The 23,249-nt window shown below is 39.1% G+C and overlaps 1 protein-coding gene across 5 annotated transcripts in view; it reads left to right on the top strand.

Moving 5' to 3' along the window:
• The window catches only part of ZCCHC7 (zinc finger CCHC-type containing 7), a 281,226-nt gene that overhangs the window by 40,016 nt on the left and 217,961 nt on the right, over positions 1 to 23,249 (top strand). Inside the window, exons 3-4 of one of the 5 annotated variants that reach the window (XM_033238075.1) lie at positions 2,851 to 2,864; positions 7,247 to 7,877. In XM_033238075.1, the coding sequence (XP_033093966.1) occupies positions 7,268 to 7,877 (610 nt within the window). In that variant the 5' untranslated portion in view covers positions 2,851 to 2,864; positions 7,247 to 7,267. The other 4 variants (XM_033238076.1, XM_033238077.1, XM_033238074.1 and 1 more) reach the window with 4 other exon arrangements.

Here is a 23,249-nt window from a genome sequence, read left to right as displayed (position 1 = left end):
TGTTCCTAGAATTTGTGATAGAAAGAACAATGTGTAGCCAATGGATAGCTTATGTTATTTTAGTGTAAATTCTTGGTATACAGTTTAGCAAAAACCTCTTCTTTTTTCCTTTAAAAATTCACCTTTGGCCGGGCGCGATGGCTCATACCTCTAATCCCAGCACTTTGGGAGGTCGAGGCGGGCGCATCACCTGAAGTCAGCAGTTTGAGACCAGCCTGGCCAACATGTTAAAACCCCGTCTCTACTAAAAATACAAAAATTAGCTGGGCGTGGTGGCAGGGGCCTGTAATCCCAGCTACTTAGGAGGCTGGGGCAGGAGAATGGCTTAAATCCGGGAGGTGGAGGTTGCAGTGAGCTGAGACCGTGCCATTGCACTCCAGCCTGGGCAACAACCGCGATACTCCGTCTCAAAAAAAAAAAAGAAAGAAAGAAAACTTCACTCGTAGCCGCTACAAGGAAGTGTAATGGCTCACGCCTGTAATCCCAATGCTTTGGGAGACAGAGGTGGGAGGATCTATACCTTCAAGCCTCGAGCTTCACAAGACAAAGAACTCACTGGAAACTGCTGCTTATCGGATGACATACTGAGGGCAACTTGAATTGATGATCCCAGGTTTCACTCATCAAACTTGGCCCAAATAAATTCTCCCCTTATATTAACTTTGCCTCAGTTTTTCCTTTAGGTCGACAGTTACTTCTAAAGTTCTACATATGGATTTATCTTGTATTAAAATAAGGTATGAGAAGGGCAAATGAAGCCAGAGGCTCCCATCACAATTTTGCCACCTTCAGAGACTTCCAAAGGGTCACCATTAACTCCAATATTTAGGAGTGCAGCTCTTCAGGATTCACAAAGTGTTAAATCTGTTGCCTAGAATTCCAGAGAGTTGGAGGCGCTGTGTTCAGCCTAAAGGTAAAAGCGATCAGCCCAAGATCATGAGCGCAAGGGAGAAGTTTGAAGCCATGCGCTCTCAAGTAGGCGTTTCCCCCTGCCCAGGTCTGCGGGCCAAGCAGCCAGCCACGCCGGCCCTCGTCATGCACGCGATAAGCTAGGCTCCCATGCCACGTGGCACTGGGAAGGCGTCCACCTAGCGCCAGGGAGAAGGAGGCGGAGCCCGGCCTCAATCACGCCCGGGTCCTCATGGGACTTGTAGTTTTCCTTGCGGGCATAGACGGGCACGAACTCCTCGGCTTTTGTCCGGTAAATAGCATCTTTTCCGTACTAGTCATTCAAATAATAGACGCAGCCTAGGTAACTTCAAGAGAAGATGGGAAGGGGAAGGGGCAAAGCAAGGAAGGCAAACCTAAAGATTATAGGCGGGGCAGAGAAAGCGTTCGCACTCAGTACGCATGCGCACACCAGGCACGGCAGGTGGGCGGACACAGAAAGGCGACGCCGAGAGCGGCGTTGTCCCGGAAATGCCTTCCCTCCTCCCGGGTCTGCGCGGATGCGGCCTCCTTACCTCATTTGTCCTCGCCCCTCTCCGTCCCTCTACGCGTTTTGGTTCCCAGCTGGTGCTTCCTGTTTGCAACCGCGGCAGTGAGTATGTCTGTGACTGACCCCGAACCACTCGCGGCCTGGGACGCCTGCCTACCCTACGTCTCGCCCGCCGGGCTGTGGAACTAGCGCGTGCCCCTCGCCGGCCTCGACGTCTCCCGTCCGCCCCTCACTTGTGGCCGGGCGCAGCTCCTGGTTCCTCAGCTGCGCGCCCACCCACGCGGCCGGGCTGCGGGTCTGGGGGTCCGCGTTTCCCTGGCCCTCCAAGGGCTAAGGCCGTGATTCTAGAGCGGCTGGGCGTCTGGGGCCTCGGTGGGGGTGGCGTGTGTGCCCTTTTTATCTCTCCGCAAGACCCCCAGTCTTGTAGGGAAGCCAGTCAGTGAAGCGCAGAGGTTCCGGCGCGCCGAGAGGGAGTCCAGTCTTTGAGGACCGAGTAGTCCCGGGCCACCTCCCACCTCTGCTGTCAGAAGCAGCAGCTGCAGCCGTGGACTCCAAGATTTCGGGAGCTGTGTCCCTTTCCTCATGTAAAACAAGTAGACTTGGACTGTGTTTACTAAGGCGCCCTTTATCCCTCCCATCCTGTGAGCGGACAGTTGCCTTCAACTTTTGGGAAGAGCTGCCGGTTCGGTGGAAAAGCTGTGGCTGGGAATCAGAAGGCCTGTGTTCTAGCCGTGGCTCCCCCACGAACTCGCTGGCGACTCCAGAAAGCTCTTATTGAGGCTGAATTTAAGATTATTTCAGATTACACTGTTGAATTAGGGGCTCCATTAGGGCCTTTTTCGCTCAGTAAGTTTATCTGAGCCCGTTTCTCTAACTATAAAACGAGAGTCAGTTTGATGACTTTTCAGGTCCCGTCAGAAGCTCTTGACTTTGTGGTTTTATTTTTTCTTTTTAAAATTTTATCTAGGACTGTTAGAGAAGTGACTTCGTGTTTTGAATAGTTAGGCTGTCACATAGACTTTTAAATGGATTGTGTGTGTATTTAGGAAAGCATTATGCTTTGGAGACAGTTTAGCATTGCTGCTTTCAAGGGAATCTGAGGATGGGGAATAAACTCAGGAAGGATCGCAAGTGAGGATTATATTAATATGTTAGATATCAGGGTAAGAGACTGCATGACCGAAGGAAAAGGGCTAAGGGAAAGGTGAAGGAAATGTTTCCGGATAGGATTAATTCTCATAAAAATCATGTCTATATCCCAAGAAGAGCTGGGACTTATGTGACTCAATTTAGCTTATTTTTTTCCTCCCGAAATACTGTGCTCTGTCTTTTGTGACCTTTGTTTCACACATTTGGATTCTCCACCCCATTCAAATTTGATTCAGAGTGGCCGTCGCATTTAAAAAATGGACAGACATTTTAACCGGTTAGTCAATTGTGTTTCAACTGTCCTGTTGGGGCAGCTCACTAATAGTAAGAAAGGAATTTTACGTTGAAAGTAAAGTGTATTCATCACATTCCAATGAAAATTGGACTGAAAATGAGGCTGTGGATTTGATTTAAATCGACCCGAGATGGATGCCTCTGTCATCAAGAAGGAACTAGATCTAGGGAGCTAAAGGTGCTTTGGAAGTAAATAAGAGCAAAAGATCAGAATGACCAGTAGGTAGACTGTGAGAGCGGAAGGATTGATTAAAGACTGCATTAAGTAAATGCTGAAAGCTTAAATAAGCCTTAAGTTGTCTAGTTTAAAACCAGTCAATGAATACTGCTCCCTCTTTTGAATGGTAATAGCCTTTGCAGTTATTCTATAACTGTTTTATATTTGTTAAGGTATTTTAATTCTTAGGTAGGTTTCATTTCCATGATATTTTAGGATCTTATATAGGAAACATCTTTTCTGGTCATGGGATTGATCGTCTTTGAGTACCAACTTGGGAGATTCTTGAGTGGCAAACTGACAAATGTGTGTTTTCCTTCTACCTAAAATGTCTCGTTTAGTTTTTAAATTCTGCTGGGACTTAAAATGGATAGTTGTGAGGTAAATTTAGGTGTTAGAACCAATGCAGATATTGCAATGAAGGAAGGTTTTTTTTTTTTCCCAAAAAGTCTTAATTTGAAGTTAACTTATTTGAAAATTTTATTTTGGGCCATGTGCGGTGGCTCACGCCTGTAATCCAGGCACTTTGGGAGGCCGGGGTGGGGGAGGGGGGGATCACGAGGTCAGGAGTTCGAGACCTGCCTGGCCAACATGGTGAAACCCGTCTCTGCTAAGAATACAAAAATTACCCAGGCGTAGTGGCGTGTGCCTGTAATCCCAGCTACTTTGGAGGTAGAGGCAGGAGAATTTCTTGAACCCAGGAGGAGGTTGCAGTAAGCCAAGATTGTGCCACTGCCTTCCTGCCTGGGGAACAGAACAGGACTCCGTCTTGAGGGGAAAAAAAAATTATTTAAAAATTGTAGTGAACAATTGACTGAGAATCACAGAAATGTGAATCACTTCTAGCTGTGTTCTTAACCAGCTGCATAACCTTGAATTAGGCCTTCTATCTCTTTGTACTTCGGATTCCTGATGGGAAGATTGAGGAGTCTGTATGAGATAATCTGATTTTGTTATCTAGTTAGTATACTTGGGAGTCACGTACAGGGATCAAAAAGCTGAGAAAGCCTTCTGAGTCAAGGGGGTGTGTGAGTGTATGTAAAAAAACATACATTGTCCTCTGAGACACTTTTTAAAAGGGTAAATTAAATTCATTTGAACGTAATTAAAGCAGTAACATAAACCAAAACAGCCTCAGGCAGACCTTAACCCTGGCATACATAAGCTACCTAAATAAGAGAGCACGTTATGCCCAGCACAATTTTCAAGTACAGATGGTACAGAATCCTCTTAAAGGCCATAGGAGCTAAATTGTTAGACTCATTTTTCTGCATTTCAGGGAAAGAGATAAATCCTTCGACCCAAGGAATTCAGTTTTTATTATGGTTCTGTAGTTTATTTTTGGCATACATTCACAGGTGTGCCTATGGCTCTATTCTTAATCCCTTTCCTTTGGGATGGCTCCAAGAGTAGTACACATTTGTAACTCTGTAATTTAGCTTTTTAATTTTTTCCGTGCTGCACTGGAATTATGTTTTATCTTAAGTCCACACTGGATCCTCAGGATGGATCCAGTGAGGATTTTGAAAGAAGCATAATTCCTTTGACTTCTTTTAGAATTAATTTACCTATTAAATAAAAAGGAAAGGATTCATCTTTTATTTGAATTCCTCTGAGGCTAACAATTCAATATAAACTGATAAATGCTATGAGCATTATTCAGACAGCCACGTTCAATTTGTGTGATAATAACAGCATAGCCACCTGAAGGACAGTACCACAAGGGCACAGGCATGTGATACCCTGTAGAAGAAAAGCATTACAGGTGGGTTTATTTATTTCTGGAAAACAAACAACTCCAGTAGGAATGTAGTGCCTTTTTGGCTCTTGTCCATTTGGTTTTTGGGATTAAGGTGGTTCTATTACCAGAACTACCATCACAACACCCTGGTATTTTGGGGCAGAAATTTGGGACATTAAGAAAACAACTATTTTAAATTGTATGTGTATAGCTGTTAGTGGAAGAAAGAATAAATTGGCATCATTATTGCTCTCTAGGCTGTCCCTGATTTTGGACACACACTTATTTTTCCAGGGCTCTCATTTTAATCAGTAGTCCATCATTACCTAATAGAAACATCTACTGTATAGAGTTTTGGTTGCTGATGCTAGAATTTAAGACTTTGGAGTAGTTGAAAGACAACAGAGAAATTCATCTCATAATTTTTGTATTTTAAGCACATACGAGATTTATCAGGGCTGAAGAACAAATGCCCAATGGTGTAGTTCATTTATTCATATATGAATTCAACAAACGTTTGTAGCTGACCCCGAAAATACCAGTTACCCTGCTTGGCTTTGGTGATTCATTGTTTAGCAGAGTGCATATAGTTCCTGCCCTCCTGGGGTTTGTGATCTGTGTTCCTTGGAAATTTATGTTGAATAAGTAATTAGAAATGTGATGAGTGTTTTGACATGTAAAGTGCTTATGGATGCCCATAAAAGGGGCTCTTAATTTAGCCTGGTTGCAGGTGATTTTGAGCCAAGTTTAAAAGATGAAGTCTGAGGAGAATTTAATATGCTCACAGTAGAAAGTAAAGTGTTTCACTTTACGCATTTATTCCCAAAGTTGGGAGTTTTGTCTCAATATTGGGTCATTATTAAGTTTGTATTTATATGTTATAAATATACATTATAAAAATATACATTTTTGTAACTAGTACAGAGTTTTTAGACAGAGTCTGGCTCTGTTGCCCAGGGTGAAGTGCAGTGGCATGATCTCGACTCACTGCAGCCTGTGCCTCCCAGGTTCAAGCTATTCTTGTGCCTCCGCCTCCTGAGTAGCTGGGATTATAGGCGCACACCACCACACCCAGCTAATTTCTGTATTTTTAGCAGAGATGTGGTTTCACCATGTTGGCTAGGCTGGTCACGAATTCCTGACCTCAAGTCATCCACCTGCCTTGGCCTCCCAAAGTCTTGGGATTACAGGTGTGAGCCACTGCACTGGCCCACTCTTGTTTTATTTTTGAGTTGGGTTCTAGCTTTGTCACCTAGGCTGGAGTACAATGGCGTGACCATAGCTCACTGTAACTTTGAACTCCTGAGCTCGGGCGGTTCTCCCACCTCAACCTCCTGAGTAGCTGGGACTACAGGTTTGCACTGCCACGCCTGGCTAAGTTTTTAGTTTTAATTTTTATGGAGAAGGAGTCTTACTGTGTTGCCTAGGCTGTTCTCAAACTTCTGACCTCAATGTGATCCTCCTTCCTTGGCCTCCCAAAGTGTTGGGATTACAGGCATGAGCCACTGCCAGCTTAGGCATTTTTATTTATTCTTTTGGCCAACAATCAGAAGGCTATGAGATTAATTTGTTAATTAAGAAATATACATTTACACCGAAACAGTAAACAAAATTGTTTCCTGTTAGGGATTTTAGTCATAATCGAAGTAATATTCCTGTGTATGCTTGAAAATATGAGCTGTAGAACCAGCACCAAGGAAAAGATGAAGAATGGATAGGCTAGTGAGAGCTACTTTAAGTTTTGTTTTAACATTTTGGAAAGCAAGGGTTTTGTGTCCGTTTTAACATTTTGGAAAGCAAGGGTTTTGTGTTCTGCAATAGATCTCAACTTGTTTTTCATTTACAATATACCTGTGAAATCTTACATATCATGTGCTGCATGATAGCATTTTGATTAAAGACAGACCGTGTGACTGTAGTCCCATAGGATTTGTATACTGTTTTTGCTGAATCTTTTATATGCTTAGATACACAAATACCATTGTGTTACAGTTATTTATAGTATTTGGTACAGTAACATGCTGTACTGGTTTGTATCCTAGGAGCAATAGACCATACCATATAGCCTAGTTGTGTAGTTGGCTATGCCATCTAGGTTTGTGAAAACCATCCTATGAAGTTTGCACGATGAAATCACCGAACAAAGCATTTCTTAGAGTGTTGACTGTGTTTACATCAATAACTGTAACTCAATTTGTCAGTAGTAATTCTCGTTAGGGAGTGGTGGGACTTAAAGGAGTGGGTCCTAATAGGACTTAGAAATCCTTGGAAAAAAGGTATTTTAATATGTCTGAGAATAGTGATGGCCTTCATATTAACAGTTGTCACTAACAGGTGATATTGTTCCTTAAACTCTCATGATCTGAACTTTTAAAATATATTCTGTGTACAACTTTCTCTTTTGCAGCTTCAAGGTTACTGACTTTTTATGATGTTTGGTGGCTATGAGACTATAGAAGCATACGAAGATGATCTTTATCGAGATGAGTCATCTAGTGAACTGAGTGTTGATAGTGAGGTGGAATTTCAACTCTATAGCCAAATTCATTATGCCCAAGATGTTGATGATGTCATCAGGAAGGAAGAACATGAAAAAAAGAACTCTGGGAATTCGGAATCTTCGAGTAGTAAACCAAATCAGAAGAAACTAATCGTCCTTTCAGATAATGAGGTCATCCAACTGTCAGATGAGTCAGAGGTCATCACTTTGTCTGATGAAGACAGTATTTATAGATGTAAAGGAAGGAATGTTAGAGTTCAAGCACAAGAAAATGCCTTTGGTCCTTCTGCTTCCCTTCAGTCTAATGAGCTGGTTGATAAGAAATGCAAGAGTGATATTGAGAAGCCTAAACATGAAGAGAGATCAGATGTAATCCGTGAGGTCATGATTATAGAGGTCAGTTCAAGTGAAGAGGAAGAAAGCACCATTTCAGAAGGCGATAATGTGGAAAGCTGGATGCTACTGGGATGTGAAGTAGATGATAAAGATGATGATATCCTCCTCAACCTTGTGGGATGTGAAAACTCTGTTACTGAAGGTTAGTATCATATTGGCCATTTTGAAAGTAGTATCATCTTTCATAAGGAGGACCGCTTTTCCTAGAGAAAAGACCGATAGGGTCTGCTCCATTTAATTCCTCACTTTTTGGTCTTGTCTTTTGGCTTGTTTCTCATGTAACTCTCTTACCAGTGGCTACTCTAATGGTGGTCTGTCTGAATATCAGAAAGAGTGTGTCAGAATACCAAAGACACTCTGCTTCTGGTGTAAGCAGATTCATAGCTGCTTCTTCCTGTTTGACTAGAGCCAGTTCTGGACCTGAAATCTTACCTTACCCCCCTCTGCTTGGTACCACAGGTGAGTACTCCATCCACCTCTGACATTAGCCCCATGCACTCATTCAGCCAACTCTGTTGGGACTGTCTCTTCATATGGGATTTGCTTACCCAGGAGTTAGATGGCAAGCATAGGGAATGTCTGGCACACAGAATATATGGAATTAGTGTTAGGATTAGGATTTTAGGTACTCCACAGTCAGAAAGACAGGAAAATATGAAGATCTGAAGTCTAGGGCAGATTATAGGAGAGAATGCAAATTTTGAGAGCTACGTCATCAAGGATTAAAATTTTGGTGTTAGTTTTGTCTCTGTGACTTGAAGTCATCTAGTCTTAATGCTTGTGCCTTCAAGAAGTTCCTTCTTTTCATTTCCCTCCCTTTATGGCTAATGCTCAGTCTCTTGCACTAGTTTCCAAAGTAGTCTTCTTTTATATCTACCCTGTACACTGTTGTTAAAACTGGCATTGAAATTTTACTCATAGTACTTTATTGCTGCCCCCAAATTTTTAATGGCTTCCCCAGAAATGATGACATTGAATGTAAATTGTGCTTGGAGCCCCTGGGATTGGCAAATGTCTTTTTAAGAAGCCAGATAGAAAATATTTTAGGATTCCAAGCCACATGATCATCTTAAGTACTCAACTTGGCCCTTGTGGGAAAGCAGCCTTAAATAATACCTGTAGAAATGGGGGTGGCTGTTCTCAATAATACCCTATATACAAAAACAGATGGCTGGCTCAGACTGTAGTTTGCAAACCCTGAGAACTTGACAGCAAAACGAAAAGAGAGAATAGTAGTTAGGACATAGAACAGAATCACAAAGTTTTTTCCATATAGGTGAGCTCTGATAATGTTTTTAGGTAGAAAGAAAGAAACTTGAGAAGAAGGAGAGACTAAACCTGTTTGATGGATTTGGTTGGGGGCCAGGTTAAAGATAGGATCAGGTGTATGTGTTGTTGAATTATTCCTAAAAAGGAAGAGAGACACTAGTAATTGCTAAATCATCAAATATTTATAAAGGTAGAGGAGAAAGAATAAATTAAGATGGATTGAGGTAGATGAGAGAACATATGAGGATGTGTTTGATTTTCTTGGGAAAATGAAAGCAAAAGTAAGACAGGGTGGGGGATAATTGGAAGCTTAGAATGTGGAAAGGATGTTTAAGTGCTGTGGGGAATACTTTCAGGCAGTGGTTACCAGTATTTTGAAGATGGCAACCTGTTTAACTTCGAAACAATTTGTGGACCACACATGGTTGTAGTTATGATTTTAGTATTCAATTGAGAAAATGCATATTAGAAAGAAGCTACTACTGTTAGATGACTTTGTATTTTATTAACCACAACATTGATATGTGAGAAATAGTGTTTATAATGCATTGCTCTAGGTACCCATTAAGGTAACTAATTCTACAGTTTCCCAGGAGGCTGAAGGCTGTTAAATTGGAAATCATTGCACTCTAGTGAATCAACAATAAGAGAATAAAGGATTGCTTAGAAGTAGTGTTCAGTCAAAATTAAAATATGAACTTGTAATGAACTCACTTTGAGGGATTCCATAACTTTATCCGGTAATACTTGTCAGCTTGGAGCAAGATGACAGAAACAAAATGATCTTGGGTTAGGCGTAACACTATAGAAGGCCAAAATAAGCATTTAGTTTATTCTTTCTCTAAATTATCTTTTTCCTGAGATCATACCTAGTTTCATTAATCACTTCTGTATTTATGGTCATCAAATTGTCGTCTCCTTAACCATTTTGTTGATTTCAGTTTCTCCGTGTACACCTACTGAGTATTTCCGTTTGGGTATCTTACTGTTTCACATTTAACATACTGAGTCGAAAGCTTGATAAGCTGAAAAAAAGTTTATTATCTTTCCTTTGAAACAACGCCCTGCTGCTTTCTATTTGTACTAGAGAATCTACAGACATGCTGCAGTTGATGGCACAATGTGGGTAGGTTGGGAAAAACATGAATTAGGTGCTGGATTTGGAGAAGAAATCAAACTGTGCTATGTTTGGTAAATGATAGTGATGAGAAAGTAGAGAGAACCTCGGATTTGTGTTTTTGTTTTAGCCAAGTAGAATTAAATTCTGCATTTTTGAAAATTAATTTACTTGACTCTTACAAACTGTTACAAATACTGTCATATATATTCTCTATTTTATTTCCTTGATCTACTAATGCTGTAATCCTATTACTTTCCAATTAATAAACAATGTATTTAGTACTGATGCCCATTTAAGAGTGTTGTTACTCTGTAATCACTACCCCTTTCATAAAAGTATCTGGGGATAGATCAGTTCGTATAATCTTTTTTTTTTTTTTTTGGAGGCGGAGTCTCGCTCTGTCGCCCGGACTGGAGTGCAGTGGCCGGATCTCAGCTCACTGCAAGCTCCGCCTCCCGGGTTCACACCATTCTCCTGCCTCAGCCTCCCGAGTAGCTGGGACCACAGGCGCCTGCCACCTCGCCCGGCTAGTTTTTGTATTTTTAGTAGAGACGGGGTTTCACCGTGCCAGCCAGGACGGTCTCGATCTCCTGACCTCGTGATCCGCCCGTCTCGGCCTCCCAAAATGCTGGGATTACAGGTTTGAGCCACCGCGCCCGGCCCGTATAATCTTTAGAGAGAAGATTTTTTTCATTTCTGTTAAAGTGTAGATGGCCGGGCACGGTGGCTCAAGCCTGTAATCCCAGCACTTTGGGAGGCCGAGACGGGCAGATCACGAGGTCAGGAGATCGAGACCGTCCTGGCTGGCACGGTGAAACCCCGTCTCTACTAAAAATACAAAAAATTAGCCAGGCGAGGTGGCGGGCCCCTGTGGTCCCAGCTACTCGGGAGGCTGAGGCAGGAGAATGGTGTGAACCCGGGAGGCAGAGCTTGCAGTGAGCTGAGATCCGGCCACTGCACTCCAGCCTGGGCGACAGAGCGAGACTCGGTCTCAAAAAAAAAAAAAAAGTGTAGAGAAAATCTCAAGTACTTTAGAAATGCCTGTTGTTAAACAGCATCCATAACTATTTTGTGTTCTGTTTCCTTGACCTCACTCTGAAGAAAAAACCAAAGTATCTCCCAGAATTACGGCATAGACAACTGCAGTATGACATAAAAGAAAAGATTACAGGCTCCTTGAGGGTGGGTCTTTTCCATACTCATAAACCTACTTATAATAATATTTAGAGTAATGTCTTGACACATATATTACCTGCTTTCTCATTTATTGCTAAATCATTGAACATTTATTGAACATCTCTATGTAGGGTATAAGTAATGCTGAAGTAGTACTGGTGACTTACAGTGGTAAAAGACTTAAGTTTTAGGCTGAGTGCAGTGGCTCAGGCCTGTAATCCCAACACAGAGGCTGAGGCGGGTGGATCACCTGAGGTCAGGAGTTTGAGACCAGCCTGGCCAACATGGCGAAACCCCATCTCTACTAAAAATAAAAAAAATTAGCTGGGAGCGATGGCAGGCGCCTGTAATCCCAGCTACTTGGGAGGCTAAGGCAGGAGAATTGCTTGAACCTGGGAGGTGGAAGTTGCAGTGAACTGAGATTGCACCATTGCACTCCAGCCTGGGCGATGGAGTGAGACTCTGTCTCAAATAAAAGACATAAGTTTTAGCCTTGAATGACATAGTGTTTAGCTAAAGAGACAGAATATAAGAAGCCAAGTAATTTACGGAATTCTCTTCTTACTTTTTTCTTTTTTAGCAGAGAGGTCTTGTAGTCTGGAACTCCTGGGCTCATGTGGTCCTCCCACCTTAGCCTTCAGAGTAGCTGGGACTACAGGTGTGAACACAGCTTGGAAATCTCTTTTTATTTTTGAGATGGAGTCTCGCTCTGTCGCCCAGGCTGGAATGCAATGGCGCAATCTCTGCTCACTGCAAGCTCTGCCTCCTGGGTTCCCGCCATTCTCCTGCCTCAGCCTCCTGAGTATCTGGGACTACAGGTGCCCGCCACCACTCCCAGCTAATTTTTTGTATTTTTTTAGTAGAGACAGGGTTTCACCGTGTTAGCCAGGATGGTTTCCATCTCCTGACCTCGTGATCAGGAGATGACAGCCTGTCTTGGCCTCCCAAAGTGTTGGGATTTCAAGGGTGAGCTACCGCGCCCGGCCGGAAATCTCTTAACTATGGGAGTTAAGTCTCAAAATTCTAGTGATACAAGTGGTTGAAACTTAAAACTTTGTTTAGAAAATAGGATTAGTGAATTTGAGATAGTTCATAAGTCTGTGAAAGACTATATAAATACATATTTTACATTTACTGTTACTAAATTTGCAGTAAATTTGAGTACAGCACTATCTCTATCTGTGAAAACTTCAGACTCTCCCCTATTACTTTAATTTCAGTGAGACATTATTATATTTAAAAAAATACAGGCCGGGCACGGTGGCTCAAGCCTGTAATCCCAGCCCTTTGGGAGGCTGAGGTGGGTGGATCACTTGAGGTCAGGAGTTCGAGACCAGCCTGGCCAACATGGTGAAACCCTGTCTGTACTAAAAATGCAAAATTAGTCTGGCATTGTAGTGAGTGCCTGTAATCCCAGCTACACGGGAGGCTGAGGAAGGAGAATTGCTTCAACCTGGGAGGCGGAGGTTGCAGTGAGCTGAGATCATGCAACTGCACTCAAGCCTGGGCGACAGAGTGAGACTCTGTCTCAAAAGAAAAGAAAAATAATAATAATGGGCTTACACATTGGTTTTGCTCTACTGATAGATAATACACAACTCAGAGGCATGTATTTTTTTCCTTTCTATTCTTCCTCTAAATCTTCAACACTTTTCTGATTTTGTGATTTGAGGTTGTTGATTAGTTTCCTGAGGCTCCATTGAGACCATATATACGTGACACTTAACAGTCTAGCCTCCCTCAGTACATATAGATACATGATGGTGGTTTTGCCAGTAGTTAATTCATGTCAAAACATAGGCTTTCAGTGCCTATTACATATGACTTTCAGCTCTCTCTACTGAGGGATGTGGGAGTTTATTTCTAAGGTCTGAGCCTCTTTTCCTTTACTCCTTTACTCTTTCCTAAGTCTTCTTTATAAAAACTGCATCTTCTATCGTTTGTTTTCCTTCTTAGTTCCCGCCCTTTACTTTTTTTTTATTATCCCCAGCAAGAGTGACTTGTAATTCTCATATATTAGAAAGACAGATCTCCTGGTGGAAGAAAAGATCCACCCAAGGAAGTCAGCATATTTAGTAATTTGTGAGGGGGATCTCAAGTTTGGAAAGGATTGTTATGTAAGACAACAAAATGATGACATATGACAATAATGACAGAATAGCTACTTATTTTCCTGGTTAGGGAAGGGATATTATTAGTTCTAGGAGTAACTGCTAGCTCTTTCTTGTACATTTTTTATTGTGGAAATATAAAAATATACAAAAATGTTATAATTCAGTGTCCCATAAACTAGCTTCAACAGTTACCAATTTATGACTAATCTTTCCTGTCTATAACTCTGTGCCCCTGTGTTATTTTGAAGCTAATCAGACATCATTTCATTCATATGTGTGTGTGTGTATACATCATGTGTGCACATGTGTGTGCATGTATACACATTTGTTCCTCAGTGTCTGTGGGGGATTGGTTCTAGAACTTCTCATGGATGCCAAAATCTATGGATGCTCAAGTCCCTGATATAAAATTGTGGAATATTTACATATGACCTATGTACATCCTCGCGTATACTTTAAGTCTGGGGTGATCTTTTGGCTTCTGTGGGCCACATTGGAAGAAGAATTGTCTTGGGCCACACATAAAAAACACTAATACTGACAGTAGCTGATGAGCTAAAAAAAAAAAAAAATTACCGGCTGGACACGATGGCTCACACCTGTAATCCCAGCACTTTCGGAGGCCGAGATGGACAGATCACGAGGGTAGGAGTTCGAAACCAGCCTGACCAACATGGTGAAACCCTGTCTCTTCTAAAAATACAAAAATTAGCCCAGTGTGGTGGTGCACGCCTGTAATCCTAGCCTCAGAGGCTGAGGCAGGAGAATGGCGTGAACTTGGGAGGCGGAGGTTGCAGTGAGCTGAGATCATGCCACTGCACTCCAGCCTGGGCGACAGAGCGAGAGAGACTCTGTCTCAAAAAAAAATTAACAAAACAATCTCATATTTTAAGAAAGTTTACGAATTTGTGTTGGGCCACATTCAAAGCCTTCGTGGCTGTGAGTTGGACAAGCTTGCTTTAAGTCATCTCTGGATTACTTAACATACCCAATACAGTGTAAATACCATGTAAATAACTGTTATATTGTATTTAAGGGGTAATAATGAGAAGAAAAATGTACACGTTAAGTAGAGTTGCAATTTTTTTGGTCTGGAATATTTTCTTTTTTGTTTTTTTTTTTTGAGACACAGTCTTGCTCTGTCACCCATGGTGGATTGCAGTGCCACAGTCTTGGCTTACTGCAATCTCTGCCACCTGGGTTCAAGCAATTCTTCCACCTCAGCTTCCTGAATAGCTGCTAATGCAGGTACCTGCTACCACACTTGGCTAATTTTTGTATTTTTATTTTTTATTTTTGAAAACTTGTATAATTTTAAAATCTTTATTTTTTTTATGAGATGGAGTCTCGCTATGTCACCCAGCCTGGAGTGTGGTGGCGTTATCTTGGCTCACTGCAACCTCCGCCTCCCAGGTTCAAGTTATTCTCCCACTTCAGCCTCCCAAGTAGCTGGGATTACAGGCGTGCGCCACCACGCCCAGCTAATTTTTGTATTTTTAGTAGAAACGGGGTTTCACCATGTTGGCCAGGCTGGTCTTGAACTCCTGACCTCAGGTGATCTGCCTGCCTCGACCTCCCAAAGTGCTGGAATTACAGGCATGAGCCATCATGCCTGGCCAGTTTTTGTATTTTTAGTAGAGTTGGGGTTTCACCATGTTGGCTAGACTGGTCTTGAACTCCTGGCCTCAAGTGATCCACCGGCCTTGACCTCCCAAAGTGGTGGGATTACTGGTGTGAGCCGGCATACCCAACTGAAACGTTCTGTCTGTCTGTCTGTCTATCTATTTATCTATCTATCTGTATTTAATCATATTATCATAGCTAAACAAATTCCCGGTAATTCTTTCATCATCACATACCCAGCCAGTGTTTAGATTTCCTACACTGGCTCCTGATTTTTTTTTCTTACAGATTATTTGAATTCAATCCAATCCAGGTACTATAATTGGTTGATAAACTTAAGTGTCCTTTAATGTATAGATTCCCTCTAATCTCTTCCTTTTTTAAATTTCTTGTAATTTGCTGTAATACCTAGATTCTTAGTCTTCTAGAATTTCCAGTGGTCTGAATTTTGTAGTATGGCTTAACATGTTCTACTGTCCTCTGTCTTTCCTGTGAATTGGTAGTTAGATCTAGAAGCTTGATTAAATTCAGATTTTCTCTCTGTTGTGTCATCAGTATGTTATACAGGTTCATTTGTTTCACTTTGCTTTTGACACGTTATTTTTTAGAATTATCTTTTAAAAGTTTAGTTTTCTTTTATAATCATGTAAAATGTTTATAAGTTTCCAGATTCAAATCAGTAAAACATGATAAAATCTATTCAGAGAAGGCAAACCTTCTGTCCAGTCTCCATCCTGTTCCTGCCCTTCCCCTTATGAGTATTTTATTAAGAGAAAATTGTTGGTTTGTCCTTACATGTATATATATTTGTACACTCTTGCCCTCTTTTTTTGTTTGTTTGTTTGTGTTTGTTTGTTTGTTTGTTTTTTGAGATGGAGTTTCGCTCCTGTTGCCCATGCTGGAGTACAATGGTGCAATCTCGGCTCACCACAACTTCCGCCTCCCAGGTTTGAGCGATTCTCCTGCCTCAGCCTCCCAAGTAGCTGGGATTACAGGCATGCGCCACCATGCCTGGCTAATTTTTGTATTTTTAGTAAAGACGGGGGTTTCCCCATGCTAGTCAGGCTGGTCTCAAACTCCCGACCTCAGGTGATCTGCCCACCTCAGCCTCCCAAAGTGCTAGGATTACAGGCATGAGCCACCACGCCCGGCCCTCTTTCTTAATAAATAGTGGCATACTATCTACTCTTTTCTCTAACCTTATTTTTTTCTCTTAGCTATATGTATATCCTGGGGATCAATCCATAGTACTGTGTAAAGATATTTAATATTTCTTATTTCTAGGACTATGGACTATTTTTGTATCTTCCTCACTAATCTGAGCTGGGCACATTAGGCATGTAATAAATACTTTTTGAAATAAAATTAGTTAATGAGTAATGCACTTGTTACAGTCTTATAATATATTTTAAATGAATAATAGTCTAATTCCACTTTCAGAAGCATGCTTTGTTCTTATTCCTGGTTATAATTTTTTTTATCATTTGGTAATTTTGAAATATTTAGGTTTAGCAAAAAACCAATTGTCTCAGGTTTTAAAAAACGAATGCCTTCTGCAAAAGGAAGAATGTGGTATTTTTAAGAGTTGAAGAAGTCATATTAGTTCCTGGTTTATGACTGTTATGGTGTAGAATTTGTGTTAATGCAGAGCTCCTTCAGTATGTATAATTTGGCACACAGCCTCTTTTGTTTGTCAGCATTTGGCACATTGAGGATACCTAAAAATCGTAGGTAAATTTATTTATTTATTTATTTATTTATTTATTTATTTATTTTCCCTTAGGTAAATTTACTTGCATTCTGCCTTTGTGTATAGAGAAGAGCTCTTTACATTAGTATTATTTAAAGTGAAATAATTGCTTGATTAAGGTAAATGGCTTTTGAAATTGAAGTGAAATTATGGCCTCAACACTTATGGCAGAAAGTGTTTTAACTATTTTGTGTTAAATCCCTTTTTCTCCCAAAGCTATACACACAGAAGTTTTAGATATAATTTCAAAGGTTGAAGAACTCATCTAGAGGCCATTGTTGAATTCCTGGCATTTATTAGGCACTCAACCAAGACTGGATATCTAATTAAAATTTGAATAGAGTGGGTTACCTATTTGAATTTTAGGTTTTCTTATATATCATTTCATTTCATCTGGGTCTTTACATATGTGTTTTTTTGTTTGTTTTTGTTTTTCTGGGTGGATTAGTTTCTACCTTGCCTGTCTCATATATCTACTTATCTCTCAGTTCTCAGTTTAAAAGGTCACTTCTGAATGAGGTGTAATGGTCATAGGTTCTCAATTAATGGTTGTTATTGGGTCTGTGACAGCTGTGCAGTTGGGTAGCTTTGACTTTGGGTAACTTAATTTCTTTATTGGTAAAAAATACATTTTATTTTATTAAAGTCATAAAGAAAAATGAGATATTGGGTAGGCTTAATGTCATAGGAAAATATTTTGATAAAAGTCTTCATAGTTACATGATAGGTTCATGATCATTGTGGCAAACATGGGCTTATAGCATCCACGTTTTTGTTGTTGGGTTTTGTTTTGTTTTTTTTTTCCCCAGACAGGGTGTCTCTCTCCCACCCCACCCCTGCCCCACCCGCAATCTCTCTCTCTCTGTCTCGCTCTCATCCAGGCAGGAGTATAGTATTGGAGTCATGGCTCACTGTAGCCTTGACCTCCCAGGCTGAGGTGATCTTCCTACCTCAACCTCCCAGGTAGCTGAGACTACAGATGTGGGCCACCATGCCCTGCTAATTTTTTGTATGGCGTTAGATGGAGTTTCACCATGTTGCCCATGTTCACCATGTTGCTCATGTTGCTGGTCTCGAACTCTGCTCAAGCGAGTTGCCCACCTCAGCCTCCCAAAGTGCTGGGATTTACAGGTGTGAGCCACCGCCCCTGGCCCCACTTGATTTTTTTGTTTTGTGTTGTTTTGTTTTGTAGAGACAGTGTCTCACCATGTTGCCTACACTTGTCTTGAACTCCTGAGCTCAAGCTCCCACCTTGGCCTCCCAAAGTGTTGTGCTTACAGGCATGAGCCACCGAGCCTGGCCCCAAGTTGCTTTTGAACAACATGTGTCTAGTATGGTATTATCCTTAAAGAAATTTAATTTGGTGACATTTTATGATCTGCTAGTTTCTGACATTAAACTTAATTCTGAAATCTTAAAATCTTTCCAAATAGTACTTACTGGGTGCTTACAATGTACAAGCCACTGTACCATTAAGGTATTGGGATTCAAAAATTGCCGTGTACTTTTTGCCTTTAGAAATCCTAAAATGCATGACAGTATGGAAAGTTCACTGTAAAACCAGAGTTAAATGCATTTCTACAAATATGTAAGATGCTCCAGCAGAATACATAATTGTTCCAGGTGAATGTAGTAGATTTTTAAAAAAGATTAAAAAGTAGATAGGCACAGTACAAGACTGAATTGAAAAGGAATTTGAGTTTTGAAAAATGGTTAGGACTTGAAGTTCAGGTTAAATGCAGCTAAAAATAGAAGGTGAAGCCCTTAGTAGAAACAAGACTGACTGTATGTGCCATTCATGTTTATATGTGGCTGGATATGATGAAATGTTTTAATAGTATATCTTTTTAGAAGCCACCTCTGCCTAAACAAGAAAGAATTATTTATGTTCTGTGTATGTTCAGAACACTGTTGGAAGATTTCTTATTCATAATTTTATTTCATTGCTTTCTGCCTGTTTTTTGTGTACATATTTCCTTTTTTTCTTTTAAATATAATTGGACCAGAGGTTAGTCAAAGGACCTGACCAACTGTTTAAAGTGTATTTTGTGCAGGGCTCTTCAAAGTAGAGCAGGTCTTAAGATACAACTTTTGCTCCTCATAGTTATGTTCTTCCTTAGAATCTTTTAACATAGGAAAGGATCATTATTTTGTTAGTTTGGAAACAATACATTAAACTTTGCCTTCAGTAACTTCTCAGATCATTAAGGTGGTGTTTTTTCCCCTTCTTTTGTATTCATTGTCTTAATTTCAATAGTTTCTTGAGACATTTTATACCCTAACAGGTCGTAAGAGTGTATTGCCATGTGACATACCTCTCATTAATGTATAGTTTAATTTCTGCCTTATGATTGAAAAATGGCCACATACTAGAATTCCAGTCACCACGAGCATCAAGGAACTCCCTCTCTGATGTTTTCAGCTTTTGTAAGCCTGTACTGCACAATTCCTAAAGCTGCTTTTGAACTGTGTCTTTAGTTGTAGCATGTTACCTTACGCTTAACTATTGTTAGGGCATTTTAAAATTTAATTTCTAATTAGCATAATGACTTGAGCTGTGTTATTCATTTTTCCATGGTGACGTTGTCATAGGGAGAGAAGAAATAAAAATGTTCAGTTTCAACTTTACTTGTGAATGGAGTGAAGTTTGAAGAAAGCTTTTTATGGCCATTGTTCAGCAGAATGAAAATCTCATTAGAAACCGCAGAAATCCCATGCAGCTTTGGGTTGGATTATAATAACATTTTGGAATATTGATATTGTATGTCACTAATTTCTGTGATTTCACTGTACATCAGCAACATAGGGATGCAGTCTTCCAAAGTTAATTTATGACTTTTAATCTAAATCTAAATCATTTACAGTTTTCAACAATGTTAAGTACCCAGGGAAAGAATTAAATTTGACTTTAAAAAAATACATTTCTGCTTTTTTTTACATGAAAATACATACTGCTTTGATTTTCATGTAAGATATACTAAATTTGCTGGAAACTGCTTAAAAAGAAATACCATGATAGCTATTTATTGAACTAATGACTTAGTTTAGTTGCCATTAAAATGTTACTCACCTTATCTACAGGTTTGTATTTTTTTTTTTTTTTTTTTAGAATGGAGAAGCATAAAATTAGATGGGCAACATTTTCTTCCTTGTCAGAAGAGCTTGAATCCTGATGTCTTTTTAAGTGAAGAGTGTTTATATATAACTTTCTCGTAGCTTTTGTTTGTTATAAAAATAATCTATTGCATATAGTGATCACTTACCTAAGAAGATAAGTATGATTTATATATACAGTATATTTTTATGGTCAGAAAGTAAATTTGATGTGAGCTACATATGATTAGACAGTAAAACTTTTTTCCAAAGAACTATAGAATGGAGAACATTTAATCATTATTTCCCCTTCTTAGAGTAGAGGCTATTCAGATAATTCATATTCTGTAAGTAGGAGATCCTGTATTTAAGACTTTACTAAATTTAATTTCAAAGTAATTTATTAATCTCTTATAAATGCTTCCTTGGTGGTTAAGACTTATTAATGAAGCAAAAGTATTGACTTAATGGAAGTTTTCAGCCTTACATTTTAAATCTCTTTGTTATTATTTATCTTTGTTTTGTTATAAATTAAAGATATTGGCATGGTTAAGCTTTTGGCATTTTGAGTTACGTGCCAGATTTTTGTTGATTCTGCAAATAGTTAAATAAATATTTTAATTGGGCATCCACCATGTATTATGTCACATTTTCTTTTTAAATCATATGCTTAAGAATACCTAAAGGAATAGATTTGACTTGCTTTTTAGTTTGAATCTTGATCTGACAGCATTGGTTCTGGATGGAGATGTAATTCTAGAGATAAAAATTATTTCTGTGGTATAGATCTGGATTCCAAATGTAATGTAATAATTATTTTAAAGTGGATCTTGTCTGCTAAATATATAGCTTTTATTTCTGTAACAAATTCTTAACCAACTTTTGTCAGTTTTGAAAATTAGTTTATTGTGGACTTGAGAGCATCTGTTCTTAATCTCGTGTTTTGCAAACACATTTTAAGGGAAGACAGCATAAATCTGTGAAAATCATTTGTACTTCCCCTCCCTTGCTTTTGCTTAAATATATAATTATAACCGCCTCAGTGTGAAAGAATGGATGTTAAGTAGCTTAAGAGGTATTTATTAAGGGAAAATATTTTTACTGGCAGTTCCCTTAAGTCATATTTGTTTTGTAACTAAATAGTGCTTGCAACAGAAATATCTATGATAGGGAGGGAAAGCTCCAACTCTTGAAAACTTTTCAATACTTTTTCCATATTAGTAGTTAATGAGAATTTCTAAAGATAGGAAATAGACTGGTTATGACTGTTAATATGATATTGCTAATGTAATACAAATTACGCTTTAAAAAGCCAGGTGAGGAATTCAGGATATAGAAGAACATGACATACGTATATGTTTAACTAAAGAAAGGAGATTTTCTTTAAAGAGAAGATGTGCAACCACAATCAGTCCTGTAAGTTAGTCCTTAATCCTGTGCTAGCCAGTTTTTAGTATTAAATGGTCTGATTTAACATAAATGAACTTTCGTCAGTGGTTTTATTTAGAAATAGCATTACTTCCTACTTTTAAGGAGGATTTTAATTGCTAATAAAAATTCATTGTTCTAATAAGAATTTGAAAGACATCCTTACTCCCATATAATTATTTTGCTCTTCATTCAACACCTCAGCCCTTTTGGTTTGCTTAAAAAGTGATATAAATTTTGTGGGAGAATAAATATAACTTAAATATTGCTGTAAATGTGTTGTATAATCATATTTTGGTCTGGTATTACTGGTTCTTATGTGTATGAAATACTTCCTTAAAGGTTCAAAATACTCAATTTAAAAGTTTCTGGATAGGTGAGGGGTAGAGATCCATCAGGTACTTACTTGGTTGTGAAATATTTGTATTCTTTATACCATGACATTTTAAAGTTGTATTAATCCCTTTATTTTTCTGTTTGAGATGATTCCGTTTGGGAAGTTTTCTTTATTATCAGATTTAACAGAAGAAATGTAAGTGGTTGTACCACAGGTCATCTAATTTTCAAACCATGTTGGTTAAACTGACTTTGGTGTATAATTCTTTACCGGATAGTCAGAGAAGTTCAAGTCGATTGTGATTGAACTCTGATTATGCCACCAGTTAGGTTAACATCAGCAGTGAAGGGCCTTCATTTCGTTAAATTTTTAAATTCCATTAAGATTATTTAAACATAGAAGGAGATAGGTTTGTGAAGCAAATTTCTAAAGCAGTATTAAGCAAACATAATCTTCGTCTTCTTTTAGATATATCACATACATGTGTATTTTGATTAAAAGGAAAAAATTTAATCCTTATAGTATAATGCACACTTATTTCTTATTTTTAGAAATTGTTAAAACTAATAAAATTTGTTTGGAAATCTCAAAAGATCTTTAGTAGTATACCTGCAACCTCAGCAGTCCCTTTTTATCCATACAGATTTCTCTGCCTATTGTGGCCGTTTGCTCTAATTTAAATTTCCCATGGCTTTCGGTTGCAGACTTGGTTTTCTGCAAGAGTGCCCATGCTTACATGGTCATATATTCTTGGTGACTTTTCCACTTTTTCCTTTTTGTTATTTTGTTGATTGCTAAAGGAAAAGGGGATTTTTTTTTTAATTTGTTTCTTTGTTTTGATCTTTCTTCCTTAGCCCATCTATTTGTGTGTTGTTTTGTTTTGCAGATTGGAAAGAATTATTGTGTGGTACTTAGATCCATGGGGACTAGCAGGGGAAAACTAATTCTGTTCTTGGTTTTGTTTTCTTAATAACAGAAGCAATTTAATTTTTGAGCCATTGAGAAGCTCAAAAGATATGTTAGTGTTATGCATGAAATTGATGGGAAATTATTAATCCTGAAAATTTCTATTCATGGTCACTTTACTGTTGGAATAAAAATGTTATTTTATAGTGTAGCCAAGTTAATACTAGAAATACTAATTAACAGTAAGTGGTACTGTTATAAATCTTTAATTTAAATATTATTGTATATTAAAAAGTTGTTTACAAGAAATCAGTTGTAATTTGATAATGTGATTTCTCTTACATTCAATTTTGTGGTCCACAATGTGTATATATTCAGATAAGCGTATGAACATGCGTTTGATTGTGGACACATTTTTACTTTGACCAGATTTTAAGAGTTTGCTTTTTCTTGGCAAAACTTGCATATTTTCAAATGTGAGGAATTTTGTTTTATGAAGTAGCTTTGTACTGCTGAATTTAAGTCCTTAAAGTGCTATGGCAATTTAGTTACTGTTAGAAGTCAAAAGTAGAGGTCTGTATTCCCAGCATCTCCCCAAAATATTTTTTTGTTAATAGTCACAGGCTTTAAAATATCAAATTATTGTGATCAAAGTTACTTCTGTTTTACAGTTGGTTTTGTGAGGCTGGTATCATACA

The sequence above is a fragment of the Trachypithecus francoisi genome, unplaced genomic scaffold (genome assembly GCF_009764315.1).
Source record: "Trachypithecus francoisi isolate TF-2019V2 unplaced genomic scaffold, Tfra_2.0 Lachesis_group16, whole genome shotgun sequence".
Taxonomy (NCBI): domain Eukaryota; kingdom Metazoa; phylum Chordata; class Mammalia; order Primates; family Cercopithecidae; genus Trachypithecus; species Trachypithecus francoisi.
The sequence above is the reverse complement of the archived record's forward strand: the minus strand, read 5'-3'. Positions and strand labels throughout refer to the sequence as shown.